Here is a 17,466-nt window from a genome sequence, read left to right on the forward strand (position 1 = left end):
TTAGGAATTGTGCTACCACGAGCCTTAGCGTTGTAGTTGAACTATCCGGATCTCCAGGACCTCCCAATCTCAAATCTTGTTCAGACTTAAAATGGCGAAGACCTTAATGGGTTCTGCTGAGAATCTCGATTCAAACTTGACTCTCAACTAATACTATCATAAAGCAAGAGAGACCGGATCCACAACTCTAGTAATAAAAGAAATAATCATTTCCAAAAACTCGTCACCTCCGAGAAGCTCCTAACCACCCGTCGAACCTCATAAAATATATAAAATAAAAACTCAATGTCCGTTTCGTGTGTGGAAAATTGATTTTCTACTCATCGCTCGCAGCAAGAAACGCTCAAAAAAGGTTAACAGAAAATAAATATGTTTTCAACGCCCGCTAATTTTACGATCACTTCATTCAGTGCGGGATCGATCAGCGCCAAACTTCACATCGTTGCTTCCTAACCAACCAAGCGGCGGTGTGCGTTATATTTCGCTTTTCAGTTGCCTTCGCTTCTGCGCCATAAAGTACATAAACATATTTTCTTCCCCTTTCCGTATGGTTTCGCAAACACGCGCCACACAAGCCACATCGCCATACAAGCTGCTGCCAAAGCTGCTAAAAAGTTAGGTTAGCCCCCTGTTTTGGTATTCCGAAGGGCGCTGTATATCGCCATAAAGCAACAACCGCGCACACTTTGGCGCACACACAGGGCGTTCATCGGTATCGGGTTGGAGGCGCTTGCTGAACCCGATGGCGCTGCCTGAAGTTTTTTGCCGACAGCAAAATTCCCCAAAAATGGCAACCCTACCGGCATTTTGCAAAGAGTGCAGACCGACGCCTTCGACGACGACACACCGTTGGGTGATAATTAACGATGAAAAGCACGCAAAATTACCATCGAACAGTAGCGTGGGCCACAGGGCAACGCGAAGACGGGAAGAATTTGGCGGTGGAACAGGCATCGGATCCTCTGTGACAAGCAGCCCGCTTTTGCCCGTTCCTTATGCGTTCGATGTTCTTCACGGGTGCAAATCAGCACCTCGGTAGAGTGTCGCCTTAATAAATTGCAATTTATTGCGATGCGTAAAGGGGCATTCCTGGCAAAAAAGTTCTGCAAACCAAGAAAGGTATGGAAATCTGAAAAAAAGGAAGAAAAGGTCCAGCAAGACCGTTTCTGAAGGGCCGGAAGCTCGCTTGAATGAACAAAAATGCATTTTGACACATAATAAATTTTGCCTCAATTTGTGGCTTCGCTTTCGGACGCACTCGGGCACTTGCGCACGTGATCATGCTGCAATTCTTCCTCTTGTTGTGATACAAAGTGGCACATAATTTATGGTGTTTGGATGCCAAAAAAAAAAAGAAGCCTAACATGATTAATACTCATTAGTGTTGCGCAATTCCCTTTAGGGTTGCTAACCTTTTTTTCTTCGGGAAATATGTGCTCTTGAGGATATTTATTTTGGTTGAAGCTGAACTCTAATAATTGCAACTGAAATCTCCTTCTACGGGTCAGCTCGACCGGGATAGAAGAACCTAGCGAAGACGTGCCACGAACGGATGGTACAACAGCACTGACCCGCCGGGTATTACGTATTCTGATCAGCTGCCAGTGATTGAAATAAACATTTTCCGGACGAAAGCGTGCCCAGCGTACGCATTCGGCGAGCCGTTGAAGGCACCTCCGCTCGCTCGCACCCAAAGCCAAAAGAGGGAAATAAAAATTTATTTTATAAGCGATATTGCGTGTCGTACGTCGTACCCTGGGTAGGTGTGTATGCGAGTGGGGTAAGAATTTTGTTTAATTTAATTTTTAATCGAAACGGTAGGAACGGAGAACGTTCGAATGGGTTTGTCTATGCTATGCACTCGATCCCGGCTTATTGGGAGAAATGAAGACAAAAAAAAAAAGAACGGGAAATAGGAGATAGAAGACACAGTGGAGGCTTATGTGTGTGCACTATGAAGGGCGATCGATTAGTTGGAGTTAATTTTTCATTCATCACAGACACAGTGAATGCCCGGGCAGCATATGGGATGGGTGGTATAGTGGTGGCCAAACGGAGTACTGGATGTACATTAATCTCTTTTAGCATCCGGTTATGCTGTCGTTCCCGAAAAGTACCGTTTCGGAGGGTCCGCGAGGGTGAATGAGAAGCACGGTCCCTGGGTTTGTACAGTGCGCCGTGTGACGAGCTCGATCGCGCTTGTTCGGGGGCTGATTGGAGGCGCAAATGTAGGGCAAAGGTAGATTTAATCTGGCCCCCCGTGTTATGCATTTCAATTACAGGCGTTTCCTGTAGAGCGTCCCGATGTGTGTGCTTTTTTGCGGTGAATCACATGAATCATGCTCGTTTCGATACGTTGGTAAGCTAAGAATGCTTAGAGTCGCATCAGCAACTTGACATTTGCTATTCTTACTGATGGATGACACTTGAAGCGTTTGCTTAGAAAAACGCTTCCTTCTTAGTGTGTGTGTATGTGGTTGATTCGTTTGAGGCACGGATGTCGCAATGCAATGTGCAACTCATTACGCCGCTGACAGCATCACCATTGATAATGATGATGGGGTCGGTTCTTTTTTTTTTTTTTTTTGGGAGGCGTAGAAGCCAGCAAAACAGCAATCGCATTACAGTTAATACACATTTAGCAACGGACGAATTACGCTTAAACACTCCCGAGACAAGCGCGTGCAAACTTTCCGCTGCCGCGAGGGCTAGGAAACCTCCAGGAACGAGAGCGCTACAATTGCTGCAGTTGTTGCACTTGCCACGGAATGGCTGGGTGGCAAAATCGCTCGGATTGCAGTAGCATCATCATCATCAGCAGCAGCTGCAGCTGTTGCTACTGCTGTCTGTCGCTGCCACGCGAAAATTACTATCAGACATCAGGCAGCAAACAACACGGACATGGCGGGCAGAGGGCGCAACAACAACAAAAAAACAGAGAGAATCTAGACTGTGGGAACAACAACAAGACGCTTGCGTCGGAGAACAATGGGGTGGATATTTTGCAAAAGAAGAAAAAAACCTTACACACACACAAACACACAGATGTAGAGGCAGAGTGTGCAATTATAGTACTAGCACACGTGAAACGGTGCGCTGCAATTGCACTTGGAAACTGCAGCAATACTTACTGCGGTAACTAATCTGCACTCGCTCGCTTGGCTCTCGGGGTATTGCGCGATTTTTTGCTGTTTTCTCCGGATATTTTCCTACCGATCTGTGTTGGAGATGTAGTCACACTTGAACGATGAAGTATTAGATACGTTAGGTACGGCTGCTAAGAGCTCTAGCACTTGGATCGTAGTTGGAAAACATTATCGAAGATGAGATTCGGAGCGATGTCGGGTGTGTTGGGAGGGCGGATAGATATTGCGAAAAAGATTGTCCGAATGGACCATGTTAACAGCTGCTATAAAGTTTGCTTTTAAAAAATCTTCATAAAGTTGTCGTGTTACAAGTATTAAAAATAATGAAATGCTAGTTCAATTCTGCTTCCTTATCAACGCACACATTAAGCTGCCATCTTTTTTACTTTCCGGTTCCGTCATTCGTCATCAACGAGCACGATGACACGGGGACACGGCTTGTCACTTTGTGTGCGGTGCTAGTAGATTGTTCAATGCGATATCTTCTGAATTCTTCCCTTACATCGGTGACGCAGGTCAAATGTTGCATGTCTCAGTCTATGACGACAAAGAAACTAGTCATGAGTGCTCACTAAACAGGAAGTAGAAGATTTTCTGGAGGTATTGGTTAAGATTAGTTTTGAAAACTACATATTGAAGTTCAGTGACTTCGCTCTAAACTTGCTAGTCTCTTCCGAATAGATTCTAGGAGGGTTGTCTCGGAAAGAACTCTTGGATTCTGGGCGGAGACCTCTTGCAGGGTGAAACCTCTTTCATAACAAAATCCTTTGGGCGAAAATACCTTTTTGAATCTCTTCTTGGATCTTCGTGGATGGCAAAATTTATCTTAGGTCAAGAGGCATCGTAGATTACAGTTGGGCGAAGAGGCCTTGTACATTACTGTTTCTTGATGGATTAAGCTTGTACCAAAGCGGTATCCTGTATGTCTGCGACATACCCTGGTAGATGAAAGTTATATGAAAAAGGTCTCCTGTTCCTGACTTCACCTTCAACTAGGAGGAAACATGGAAGATAAGGATTCTTCGATTGCAATGGATCTTGGTAAATAAATCCCAGACCAGGAGGCCCCTACAACTACTAGGACTCTTGATAGATAAGGCACCTTGAAGTTAGCAAGATCTCTTGAAGATGTCTTGATGGACGAAGCGTGGATATTAAGGACTCTTGGTAAATGAACCAGCTTCGACTAGGAGGGTACTAAGAAGACGAGGAGATACCCTTACGACTACCAGACCGCTTGATAGCTAAGACTCCTAGAACTGCTGACCACTCTGCCCTATAGCTGTGCCAGCTGCCAGATATTCATATCACTGTAAACAACACAAAACAACTAAACAGAAAGCATTCTCTTTGAAAACGCGCTGTGCAGCACATTCCGCTACAGGCGCACAGTAGATACATTGTAAGATGTGCCCCTCGTGTGTCTATGATGTGCGATAAAAATCAATCCTACCCACATTGAGCGAATGCGCGAGTTTGTAGCCGTGATCCGATCGAACAAAACGCAAAAAACTGCGCCCCCATCACTAGAAAGCGATGCTTGATAACGCCACCCGCGTTTTTAAACATCTAACGGCACATGATCTCATCTCTTGCCCGCTACCCTATACACATCAACCTGGTGCAGGTGCAACAATCTCGATCGGTCGATCTTCATACCTCCCATCTAGGCGGATGGAACGCACTGAATATCAGATCGAGCCGTCCCGATTAGCGGAGAAAGACGCTAGACGACATGGTGAGGAAATTAAAAACTAAAAGTAAACCTTCCGCATTACGGATTCCCTCGACCGCTCCCCTTGGATAAGGGGCAGGGGTCCGCGTTGCTGAAGTGTGTGCGTTTTGATGTTGCTATTGTTTTGGGTCCCGGGATTGGGCCGCACGCAATCCACGCCCGTCTAATCCTCAACCGTGAACCTCTTCCAAGCTGCTTGGTTTCCTTTTATTTAGTGGAGGAACTAAGCTTCAGGGAGGGATCTTCAGGAAGCAGCTTAGGAGTGAGAGGGAAGGGCAGAGAAAGTGTACATGAAAATTTATGTTGTTTGACTTGTGTACCGGTGTGGCGCGAGTCTTGTTGGGCACGAACTCAAAAAAAAAAACGATGTTTTGGTGCGTTGCGTCGCGTGGGAGATTATGCTAATTAAATGTTTTGCTTGAGCACAAGCAACCGAAGACGAAGAGAAACAAGAGCACAGTACTCTCTACTTTCTTCTTCTGTCTGTCTCAGTTGGAGGTGTCGAGAATTGTTGTTAAAGTAGTGTATTTGGATAAAAGTCATCAGCAAAAATACAAATAAGCCTCATGTTTTATTCTCTCCAAATTATGAATGCCTTAGGTCCTAGGATATTAGACTAATTTGTTATATCCTTCACTGCCGGTAAGGACCGAGGGCTTGTTCGTCAAGACTTATCGGTATATTTTAGCGGTAAATCACAATCACCGACGACAGAACTGGTGTCGTCCATCAAACGGGAGCACATCCTCATTTACATCGAGAAACCATTTTTCACGCCCTTTTCCCGGACCAACTTGGTAGATCTCGGGACGGGAGAGAGGTCACACAGCTCGCATTGACACAATTCCCAGGCGAAATAATTGTCGGACGCCGGATTAGACCTGCACTAGAAAGCGAGTCGAGGATGATGCGACGATGAGTGCTGAACAATGATTTATGGTGCGACCTTTTAATCAGTCGTTTAATCGTTTTCGCCTACAATGATTGTGGTGTGTTTTGTGCAGGAAAGGAAAGGAAAGCTCACAGATTTGGAAGAAAATGGCTTCATTTTGGCAAGCGGAAATGGTTTAATAAAGTCTTTTCCTGCTGCTGTGTGAAAAAGAAACTTAAAAAATGGTAAACAACTCATCAATAACTCATACTCTGATACACTCTACTCTTACCGTTGATTACCTTCCAGCAATTCATTATCAACACGGCGTTCTCTTGATAAAGATCAGTGCTGATCATTTTCCGAACAACCCAGGCCTGAGTGCCTGGCATCGATTTTCTCAATTCCAGCAAAAGTCTGTCTTTAAAAAAATGCTCCTATCCTTGCACGCGATCAATCGCCTAGATCTACACAAAATCGCCCCGGTGTCTCGCAGCTGCATAATCGATGAAATCATCTCACCGATGCCGATAATTTTCCACCTCACACATTTCCACGCAACCCAACGCAATTGTAGGTAATTTGCAGTAAAGACGGCTTAATTACGGTCTCGCAAGCTCATCTGGACATTTCGAAGGTATACGCACAACTACACACATACAACTTGTTGCCAAGTTTCGATTCGATCCTCAAACGCATGAAGGGAGTAAGGGTAAGATCGGGAACATTCTCGCCGCTCCATCTACCTTAAACCCTACCTTGATTTGACTGACATTTGTCTTCGATGTGATCGAGATGGGGAGATTCAAATCCTCAATCAACCTGCCTGCTACTGACAGTGCCTGGCTACCGGGTTTGCGCCGACTCCGATCGCTGCTGACAAGACGGTGGCGGCTCTCAGCAGAACGTGATTTTGCTTCGAGCCTAGCGAGTTGACCAAATGGCTGATGTCAGATCAGATGCGTCCAAGGGACGCACGATCATCTTGCGGGCTGGGTGTGGCCTTTAGGAGCAACTTGTCAAATATCAATTGCGTCGTCTTAGCGCACGAGACGAAAAACCAATGGAAAGGAAGTTACAAATCAAGCCGGGCTTCAGCGAACTGGAGCTGTATTTGTATGGTTCGTTTTTGGGGTTGCGTTTTGCGTTTGCGGATCGATGTCGATCAATCACCTGACGTTGGAGCGTTCGGACGTGTGACGATTTCTTGGAATGGAATTTGTTGGATTTTTATGCTGGTTTTTTGTTTTGCGGCAGCCCATCAAATTTAGCAGTTTTTAGCGTTCGATGAAAGATAAATTAATCTGACAGGCAGGTTTCGTCGTCTGTTTTTTTTTTTGTGGAGTCCAGCTTACGTTCCTTGTACCAAGTCTCTTGTGGAAACATATTTATTGAGTGATTCCTTTCGAACGATTTTTTGCTTTTAATCAAGCTCAGCAGCTCAACCTCAACAAACATGTCCGCCCGTGTGTTAAACATTTTCCACCGCGTCAAATGTTCTTTCTGCAGCAAAGCCCGTTTTTCCCACACTCTCGGCTGAAGCGTGAAGCAAGCAGACATCCCTTTACGGCCGTCTTAATTGAACCGTGTTCGGGTGCGATGTGTTGTGTGCTATTCTCCGGTTCAGTGAAGCGTGTGGTGGTCAAGATTTACAAACGTAGCGAGCTAGCAATTAATCCTCGCGCTAAGAAACGTACCATAGATCCGCCGAGAGCAGTGCTGCTGGTCGTCTGGAGCTGTTGCAAGTAGCGAAAACAAAACCCCAATCACCACATATGTGGATCCATCTATGAAAAAGACGACTAGTCGCGCGAAAACTCGTACCGAGACCTCTCACGGCTACCTTCTTTTGCATGAGGATTGTGGAACATCCGGACGGAAGTGAAGACACCTGGTGTTCACTGGAACGGAAATATCAGCTCGCCCCGTTTATGAGGGGAAGCGCCGGAGCGGGCAGCAAGACAGCAAGAGCGCTGGAAGGAATTGGCGCAACATACACACTTCCTCGGGTTCGTTCACCCGTATAATGTCTCGCGAAGGGAAGGGAAGAAAAACACGCACACCAGCCCAAACTGGATGGAATGTTTTTGATCCAAAGACACCCAAGACGCCCCGTCGGTGTCGGTGTGAGGGAGTTTCATGAGGGAAGACTTTTATTTACCCGTTAGCTTTACGTTGTTGTTGTTAAGATGTGCTGTTTTGAACCTCAAGATACTACAAATACACCCCTTCGGTTTGGTGTGGGTGAAAGGTAGATACACACATACATAAACATTTGCGCCCGCACAACAAACGCACGGAAGGGTGACGGATCGGTTCGGGGTGAAATTTTCCCAGGGTGGGTAAAATTTCTCACCAACAGTCCACGAACCGGAACGGCTAAAGGGCAAGAAAGTGAGAGATATGCTAGAAGAAGAGGAGCTGGATGACGTAGAAAGGAGGAAGATTCAAGATCAACATACCATAAAATGCACACAAGTCATTCAAGAACTTTAATCGATTTACAATGTTATGTTTACCATAAATTGTATACTTTAATAACGTTTTTTTCTTTTCTCGTCTATTTTTAGGTAAGTCTCTCCTAAACCCTTTACTCGCTAACATCCATCTACACGTAATGGTAAGTTCTTGGTGTAGTACTCTTGGGGACGTATCGCTTCCGGTGCCACTCCCAAGGCATGCACAAACCCATCGGTGGTCCTATAAACGCCCGGTTGTAGCCAAAGTCACATCGCTCACAAGATGTACCACGAAACCCGACCGGACAGCGACACTGTTCGATGTGACCAGCATGGCCTATGCCACGCTGATAGTCACTGGCAGAATCCATCACGATGCTCTGTTCGCTTGGCTCAAAGCGTCCATTTGTTGGGCGCATGCGAATCAGAAATCGGTCAATGTAGGCAAACACCGTCAGGAAGTCGGTACGATCGAGGGAAGAGCCATTTTGGTGGATGAAGCTTGATTCTTGGAGCTTAATTTGAAGCGTTCGATTGAAGACGGTATTGGTGGGGTTCTTCTTGTATACGATGGTTCTGTTGTAGCCCTGAAATTAGGAAGAAAAGTGTTCTCTTCACTTCCGTCATCAGAGATCCAATAAACGTTCCACCTAACCATTAGAATAACGTCTGGAATCTCGTCAAGTGCGTCTGATGCCAGTGGAATCCGTAGATACCCTCCGTAAGACTTTACTTGATGCTCAATAAATCGATACGGTAGGCTGTAGTAAAGGGTACGATTTGCAGAGAACTCTTTGATACTCTTCACTGTTTCCACCGGTCCATGGCCGTCCCACGTAGCAAATCCCATTTTCCAATCGTTCATTGCCATCGTGTACTAAAGAGGAGCAGGAGTCGACTTAACGAATTTGGTCTTTTACTCTCCGAAGGGACTTACATTCCATCGAAACAGCTCAAACTTATGACACAGCTCAGACACACCGGAACAGAAACATTTGATGCATGTTTCGGCGTGTTCCTCGCCGGCTAGAAACTCTCCTTTCGGACAAGGATTACCTTCCACAACGGCCATCGTTACCGGCTGGACATCAACCATCCCAAGTGGATGTGCCAGATGACACGAATAATTACCCGTATCGATCAGCCTCATCCGGCAGGATAAGTGTCCGGTTCCATCTTCCGTAATCCAATCGCAAACAGGATCCAGCAGCTCGTTTCCATTCATTTTCCAACGTACTGTTGGAGGCGGAACGCCAGCTCCTTGACAGGTTAGATTCATCCACTCGCCGACGCGAACTTTAACCATCTCGGGGGGACGTTGCACCACTGATGCAGCCACACATCCGTCCTCATCCGATCCGTCCGGACAGTGAGCAAATCCATCACAACGGAACGTTAGCGAGACGGATATACCACTTCGACACCGGAACGGGATGTATCTTAGAGGTGTTCTATCGACAGCGATGACACTGACGGCTGGAACAGTTAGTACCACAATGAGCAGCCATTTGTGTGTCATAGCTGGGACTGGTATTTCGCGACTGATAACGCGACGCAGATCGTTCCCGGATGGGCATCTGGGTTTTGTTTTTGTGATGATAGTCGCCGCGACGGGACTCATATTCGTTTGTTGGATAAGGCTAGGGAACATATCAACATAACCTCACTCTCTCTCCCTCTGTTTGTTAGTGATTCTGATATTCTGTCGATGTAAGTTGATCAAACTTCAAAATATCAATTCCATCCAACGCACCGGAAAAGCGGTAAATGTGTTCCCATCCTTCCACCGACTCGTCGATTTCTTCTGTTGTACCCCGGCCAAATCAAAGGGCCTTTTTAGCTTAGGAAGACGCAATAAATGCCGCTCGAACCGATCGTTGCGGGATCGACAGTAAGCACGAGCCCGCGCGTGTCACCCGGCCAGTTTCGGCCGCAAAAGGCGTTAGTCTATTAACGATTCTTTACCGACGCGTGCGTTGTGTTCTTCGTTTCGATTTTCAATTGTTTGTAGCATGGTTTTAGCCGTCGTTCATCGGCTCTGATTGGGCACGCACTTTCGTGTGCGTTTTCGGGTGACGGTCCCCATTTCCCTCGTACGCTGGTGCGGTGCGTTCGAATATTGATTTATTATGCCTATTTTTTCGAATTTGATTTGTCGAAATCGTGACTGGTGGTGGCGCAAGGGGATCGCTCAAGGGGGTGCACGGGTACTTTATTAGATTTTTATTAAAAGTAGCAACCAAAAAACCCGATCCATAAATCATTACCTTCATGGGGCCTTGGGGTAGGCCAGAGGATCGCGAGGATCGGGTGGATTATCCCTTATTATTTAAACTGAAACGGACAAACATTAGACGACAAGAAGAGGTAAAACGTGTGGCGCCATGGCGGAAACGGAGCAATGACATTCAGTTATGCTCGTTACCCCGAAAGCCCTTGTACTTGTTGAGGAGTTTCGGTTTGTTTTGGTGTTGGAGGGGGAGGGGGAGAGGAATCATAAATTCTGCAGGACGCTTGTCCCTGCAGTCCCGCTTAAACTATCCAACCCGTGTCCGAAAAAAAAAACCTGAACTGAAATCGTCAGCTCCATTCTCGGAAAAGTGAGCAACACCAAATCCGGCGGCTGATTAGAATTTTTAATCCACAGCGCCCCAAAACCCCCAATGTGCGTGTGTGTCAACTGCGATACAGTTCTCTCTCTCTCTCTCTCTCCATTGAAATGAAGAGAAAATGCCTCAAAAGTTCTGCGCCAGCTTACAGAACGTCGAGCGCCAACCAGCTTGCCACGAACTGCATCGAATGAATAATTCAAAACTCATCAAAATGCTTGCGATTTTGTGATGCTTTTCATTTCGAGGGTTTTTTACTTTGCGGTTGTTGTATATTATATGGCGAAAAAAGGAATAAAACTTAAACGCTCTTATGCCCTGTGGCTTGAATGTTGTATGTCGTTATAAAAAAAAAATGCTTTGCACCCATCGATTTGCACCTTTCGTAGAATTTTCTTGTCCCTTTTGAATGATTTTGGTTTTCGGTCACCATTAGTACTTTATGCTGGAGAAGCGGTCCATGCTGGTTTAAGAAGACAGTATTCTTGTTCCCCAAGTATGAGGTCTTGTGGCATCAAAGCTAGGATGGATAATTTTTATGTTATCTAGAGCGACCGTACGAGATCAGATATTGCTTCGGATAAAAATTCTCCATTGAGTCTTATTGGGAATAATAATAGAATAAAATTCAATGAAACCTAGACTCTTTCACACTTTTTCCCAATAAAGTCGAGATAGTGAGGAAACATTGAGATCTTTCAATTAAAACGATCAAATCGGTTCCAAGACTCTTCAGGACTGCAGGACTTGCCGTTCATCTAATGGCTCAGTAGACTTTATTGATGCCACCATTACCAGTTGATGGTGACGATCTTGAGGTGATGGAAGGGTTCACTTACTTTAGTACGATCGTCACTTTGAACCACAGGATGTCTACTACGGGCTTTGCGCTTCTTCTACGATCCGATCCACAAACTTCTGCGAACCAGAAGACTACAATAATGCACGAAACGTTCTCCAATACGCGTCTTAGACTATGCTGACAGAGGACGATCCGGATAGGATTTAAACTCACCTGAAAATCCCAGCAGCGGTTTCTCGCCTAGACACTAGCGCGGACTTTGCTGAGTCTAGGGTCCTTCTTCTTCTTGGCTTAATGACCCCTCTAAGGTCACGCTGGCCATAGAATGGGTTACTAGACTTGTCGATGCCACGTAGTTGGATAGTCAGAGTCCTCACTACGGGAGGACTGGTCTGGATGAGATTTGAACTCCGATCCTGCAGATTAAAGACCGGCGCCGCTGTCGCATACACGACCAGGCCGCGCGGGAATCTAGGGTCCTATTTTAAGGTAAAAGGATTTTTTTTGAATTGTTGAGTTGTTTCCAGAACACTTTCTTAAAATAAATAAATAAATTCCATCATATAAAAGAGAGTGGAGATAAAATCAGTTGAATTTATACGGTTTCTAATTTGTAGTGTAATTAAATTGAATTTCCATGGCAAAATTGTGCTGCAAAGACAACTCCTGAAAGAGATCTTTCAAACCAATATGCACTCATACATCTTCAAAAAACAAGACGCATATCCTACACACGGCGATTGAAGATGACATCTACTCCGTCACGCCGCCGTACACGACATTCCACGTTCCCAGGAGGGCGAGAAGGGAAGAAAATTGCAAAAATAATTGCTTCCCTGCACGCTTATGCCACGCTAATTGGCGATGAAGTGCAAGATGTACGATTAGAGCTTCACCACTCGCCCAATAATTCCTACGCGCTTTTAGTCACGCTCAATCGGATTTTGCTAAATCAATGCAGCGGAAGGATAGCAAAGAGGTATAGAGGGAAAGGAAGGGAGACAGAGAGAGAAAAAAAGGATCTTAATAATAAACTTAAGTGTGGATGGTGTAGCGAGATTCCAACCTCCCCGACTTAAGGCAGAGTTCTACGCGCCTGTGTCTGGCTTTACAGTCAAGAACTCCTTTTCGCGACTGGATGGAGTCGATGATGAACTCATCGTAGCTCAAATTGCTCGCTAAAAGAGGCAATTTTACTGCGTGATGCCACCGACCGGGCAATGTAATTGTTGATTAATTACCAGCCATTGTTTTTTGTTCCCCGCCATGCGCCATTTCGGAATGGTAGTAGCATCTTCGAGCATTAATCATCGAGCAACGATCAAAATCGTACAGGAGGCAAACCCTTCCCAAAAAAAAAAAAAAGCGCATGATTCACCTTTCTTTTCGTGGCGATGAATTTTAAGTCCCTTGCGATCGATGGTAAGGAAAGGTGACTCGTAGAAGCAATTAGCTCACCAGAAGGAAGGAAGAGGGATAAAGAGAGGAGGAGTTTTAACAGAGCTTTTCGTTATTAAAATTCACCCACAACACTGCGCGGCAGCAGCAAAACAGGAAGAAAAACAATCCAACAACCGCTAAACATTTCAAACGGTTCTCGAAAACATGTCTTCGACCGATCTGCGGACGGAGGGCACCTGTTGCTTGCTGTTGCAAAAAGAAGCGACAGAAAAAAAAGACACTCGCCAGCACTCGCCTTTCTACGGTGATGTTCCGTTTATGTTGTGCACATACACACACACACACACAAAGACAGACAAAAAGCCCTCCTACCAACCAACATTGCAACATTAATATTCAAGCTGACCACGTGTTCCAGCTCCATTTAGCACGAGCCCAAAAAAGGGTGCTCCCAGCAAACGGGGGAACCAGGGAAGGGAAGGGAAAAGAACAACGGTACAATGACCGCCAGCAGCAGCACGCCAACGTCTATTTGAATAATAGGTTTGTGTCGAGATTTTTGTTGCTGCTGTTTGGTAGGGCTATACTCTCGGTACGTCTCATATTACTCCATGTACGTGGAGAGCTCAGTTCGCGGGATAGCTAGCCAGCGGCACGGCGAAAGGGTATGAGAAAGCATAAACAAATTTACTGTCCCATAACTGTTCGATTGTTAGAGCGCTTGTTGGTCGTTGTTTTTGCCAGCTACGGTTGACAGGGTGACAGCTAAAGACATCTCAGGTTCACTCGCTTTGCCATAACGCTCTGATCGAATGCATTTAGTGGCTTAAGTAGATTCGTCCGTAGGATATGCATGCTTTAAGGCTATTAAGGGATGAAAATTACCTTCGCTAATGTGTCCAGAGAACCCAAAAGTAATCAATGTTTGGAGATTAGACTATCCTGATTTGGGGCACATGGTCTTGTGGCTGTAAAGCCCTCACTGCGGCCATCATCGCATAATTCTAGACTATCAATTAAATGCATCACCTGGGGCGAAATTCGATCAGAACAAGATGCCGTGATCTCGTCGTATCCCCCGGAATGCTCCGGTGATAATCAGCCCAACCGGAACGAAGCGGAAGCCACCGGGCCCAGGATTCGGTAATTGGGAAGCCCGGTAAATCAAGCACTCAACCCCAAGTCTACCGCTAAATTGAATTCGACAGCACCGAAACGAATCGCCATCCACCTTAGCCATACCGAGAGCGGCTTACGGCTGCTGCAGCGCTAACAATCGCCAGATTTATGAGCTCAACTGCGCTCAACCGGCAAACCGGCAGCAAACAAACCAACCAGCATATGCCGCACTGATAATAAATGTCAAACTTAATTTACCAATGTCATCGCATCGGTGTGGTACGGTGCTGTGCCGTTGCTCTACCGCGTGTGTCATCACCCGATGGCCGATTACTTGGACGTCAGGGAGATAAATACAAAAAAAAAAAACGCCTCGAAATGAACAGCAGCCAGACGAGGCATGGGACTCAGGGACCATGTGTGTGCGATTCTTGCCTGATAGTGAGTTTGAAAGGCGAAAGCAGACGAGAGCGATAAATGCCGCCCAGAAGGACCGCCAGCGCGCGCGTGTGTGTGTGTGTGTGCAGGGCAGAATTATTTATCGCCAGAACATAATTTACTCTCCCACGAGCGGACGATATTGAAGTCGAAGTCGGCGGGCGTTTTGCTCCTCTGGTTTTTGTTTGTTGCGGCACCTCTACATAGTGCGGAAGGATGGAACAGCGAAAGAATAATATTCGCAAACTTTGGGTGTTAGGTCGTACCGCGAGGGTAGTACCTCACCGTCAGCATCATCGATTCATCTCGGGCGGTGTTTGCCGGGTTTTTTTTTATTTTGCTGCACTGCACCCAACATTGAATCTCCAAGCTTTTGGATGAGATCTCTTTAGCCAGTGGTTTGTTGTTCTTCATTGGCTTCGCCCTTTTCGGTGTTTGTGTGATGAGCTTAATGGCTTCAGAATATAATTGGCACGCGCCTTTATCGCGATGGGTGAGTGTGAAGAGGAACAGTCTTTACTTTGTTGCTCCAGAATTAGAGAATGATGACGCAATTAGACGACTCTTTTTTTTGGGAAGGATTGCGTTTATAGTTCGAGAGTTGAAGAATGGATTATTTTTTGGAAAATTCTTTAAATACTTTCCTCTAAAAAAATGCTCATTTTGATAAAGAATATTAATAGTTTTACTGTCTCTTAATCTCCCTCTCTCCTTTCAAAGGTAAAAAGTGGCGCTCTCTAACGCCCCAGGATCGTCGTCCGTACGTCGAAGAAGCGGAACGGCTACGAGTGATCCACATGACCGAACACCCGAACTACAAGTACCGTCCACGGCGCCGAAAGCATGCCAAAGCAAGAGCAGGTCCAGGGACCGGACCGACGGCAGGCTCTCTCGGAACGGGTCCGACGGCAAACAGTCAAGGTTCGGCAGCTGGAGCAAACCTCACGGTCAACAATTCGTCCCCGAGCGAGCTGAACTACGGTGAGGGTGACTCTTCGCAGCGTATGAGCCCGTTCACGTACAACCCGCACTACTATGCCGGTAGCAACAATGCACTCAACACACCTGACTCGAGCCCCACCCAGAGCCCGGAACCGATCGCTGTCCCACCGACGGTCGGAAGTCGCAAACTGGCAGCGGTAGCGGCAGCAGCAGCCGCAGCTGCTGCTAATGGAGGAGTTTCGACGAACGGTGATGCGGCTGGACAGAAGATGGAGGACGTATCGTCCGCACTGCCAACACCTGAGATGAGTCCGTTGGAGTTGGAGAAGGAACCGGGCTTTGGAGGTGGGCTACATTCCACGCACGCGGGCAGTTACGATGACCTGAAGAGCAAGCAGAAGCTGACGTACGATGGGGTGTATGGGGTGAAGAGTGAGCAGAAGTTGCCGGCTACCTTCCCGTCACATGCGTACGATCATGAGACGCATCATTCACATCAGCAGCAGCAGCAGCAGCAGCAACAGCAACATCACCAGAATTCCCATCAACATCACCAACAGGAGGGTTTGGTGAAGCGCGAGTATGGAGGATTCGGGCTTGGAGGTGATAAGCGGTACACGTACGAAGGTCAGCTCGTCAACGGAGGAGGACTTCACGAGAAGCGCAACTACCTATCGGTAAGTTCCGGCTCGACGACAACCACCGCCATGGTGAACGGGATGTACGTAATGTGCACGAACCGGAGCATTCTGGACCAGGGTCACATTGTGACTGGCACCTACTTCCCACCGTTGGCTACGTCCGAGGATCACCAGACACTCGGAACGACCACCATGACGACCAGCAGCCATGGTCCGCATCTCAGTACAAACAATCACAGTAGTGGGAATAGCAATAGCGGCACAGGTGCTCAGAATCCGATTAAAAACTCCAACGGATTGCTGGGCGCTGGTGTGTCCACCGCAAACACGCAGATGTCCCAGATTAGTAACAGCAGTGCGCAACAGCATATGCAGCAGCAGCAGCACCAGCAGCAACAGCAGCAACAGCAGGATCAACTCAATAGCTACTACGGGACGGCATCGCTACCGAACGGAACACTGCCGACGTACTCGTACGCCTACAAAGACTATGGCATCATGTACGAAACGCACACCCTGCCCGGCCAGGATGTGGATGCGGTTGATGCCCGCGATCTGGACAAATATCTAAAGTATCCGGACAGCAATCACAACTTCAACGGGTACGATAGTGCGTCCTATCATCAGTCGGCGGCATCCTCACCCGCCGGTGGTTCCATCTATGGATTATCGCAAGGCGAGTACTACAGCTATGGAGGTGCGGTGCTCGCTCATCAGTCTCCCCAACATCAGGGACAGCAGCAGCAGCAGCATCAACAGCAGCAACACCAACAGCAGCATCAACACCAACAGCCCCATCAACTATCGTTATCGGCAAACGGAGGACAAGGCATCGCTAAGCTCTCGGACGTGATGCTACAAGGTGGAGGAGGCCCGGCGTCACATCAACACCCATCAACTCCGGTAGCACTGTACGCTTTGCCACAGCTTCAACACGCACAACATCTTGCCGCAGCTGCCGGTAATGGAGCTCAGGTCGTGTCCGTCCAGCATGGCGTTCATCCACTCGGCCCAAACGGTACCATGGCGGACATTTACGTCGCCAACGAGCAGCAGCTAAAGGATGACGAGTTTAGCAACATACTGGCCGGTGTGCGTAAAACCTGCTACAGCAACTAATGTGCGTGAGCTACAGACACTACGTGGAAATACTCAGTTGTGTGTAGATAGTAGACCCTTCTTCCAAAAAATGCTAGTAATAGTGGTAGTTGGTAGCTTCATTTCAGTAATCTAGCATAAAAATTCAACAAACCCTTCCACATTCATTCATTCACTCGTTACGGTACTGCAATAGTAATATTCG

General features: G+C 46.8%; 3 protein-coding genes across 3 annotated transcripts in view; 2 read left to right on the forward strand and 1 right to left on the reverse strand.

Annotated features, from left to right (window-relative positions):
- Nucleotides 1-17,282, forward strand: part of LOC126567600 (putative transcription factor SOX-15) — a 50,912-nt gene extending 33,630 nt beyond the window's left edge. Inside the window, exon 3 of the mRNA XM_050223816.1 lies at nucleotides 15,301-17,282. Coding sequence (XP_050079773.1) covers nucleotides 15,301-17,282 — 1,982 coding nt within the window. The remainder of the gene's footprint in view (nucleotides 1-15,300) is intronic.
- The window catches only part of LOC126568516 (transmembrane protein 222), a 482,151-nt gene that overhangs the window by 60,209 nt on the left and 404,476 nt on the right, over nucleotides 1-17,466 (forward strand). The gene's annotated exons all lie outside the window — the stretch shown is intronic.
- Nucleotides 8,361-9,730, reverse strand: LOC126568257 (basement membrane-specific heparan sulfate proteoglycan core protein-like). The gene is made up of 3 exons (XM_050224703.1): nucleotides 9,149-9,730; nucleotides 8,867-9,088; nucleotides 8,361-8,798 (listed from the first exon to the last, which is right to left on the reverse strand). The coding sequence occupies exons 1-3, from the start codon at nucleotides 9,728-9,730 to the stop codon at nucleotides 8,361-8,363; spliced, it is 1,242 nt and encodes a 413-aa protein (XP_050080660.1).

The sequence above is a fragment of the Anopheles maculipalpis genome, chromosome 2RL (assembly GCF_943734695.1).
Source record: "Anopheles maculipalpis chromosome 2RL, idAnoMacuDA_375_x, whole genome shotgun sequence".
Taxonomy (NCBI): Eukaryota; Metazoa; Arthropoda; class Insecta; order Diptera; family Culicidae; genus Anopheles; species Anopheles maculipalpis.

Bases quoted from the DNA above. Each gene is read 5' to 3' on its own strand.
- LOC126568257 (XM_050224703.1), bottom strand. From the start codon at position 9,730: ATGACACACAAATGGCTGCTCATTGTGGTACTAACTGTTCCAGCCGTC. The intron at 9,089-9,148 runs GTAAGTCCCTTC...GCTCCTCTTTAG, and splicing joins TTGAGCTGTTTCGATGGAAT to TACACGATGGCAATGAACGA. The intron at 8,799-8,866 runs GTTAGGTGGAAC...TCCTAATTTCAG, and splicing joins TTCCAGACGTTATTCTAATG to GGCTACAACAGAACCATCGT.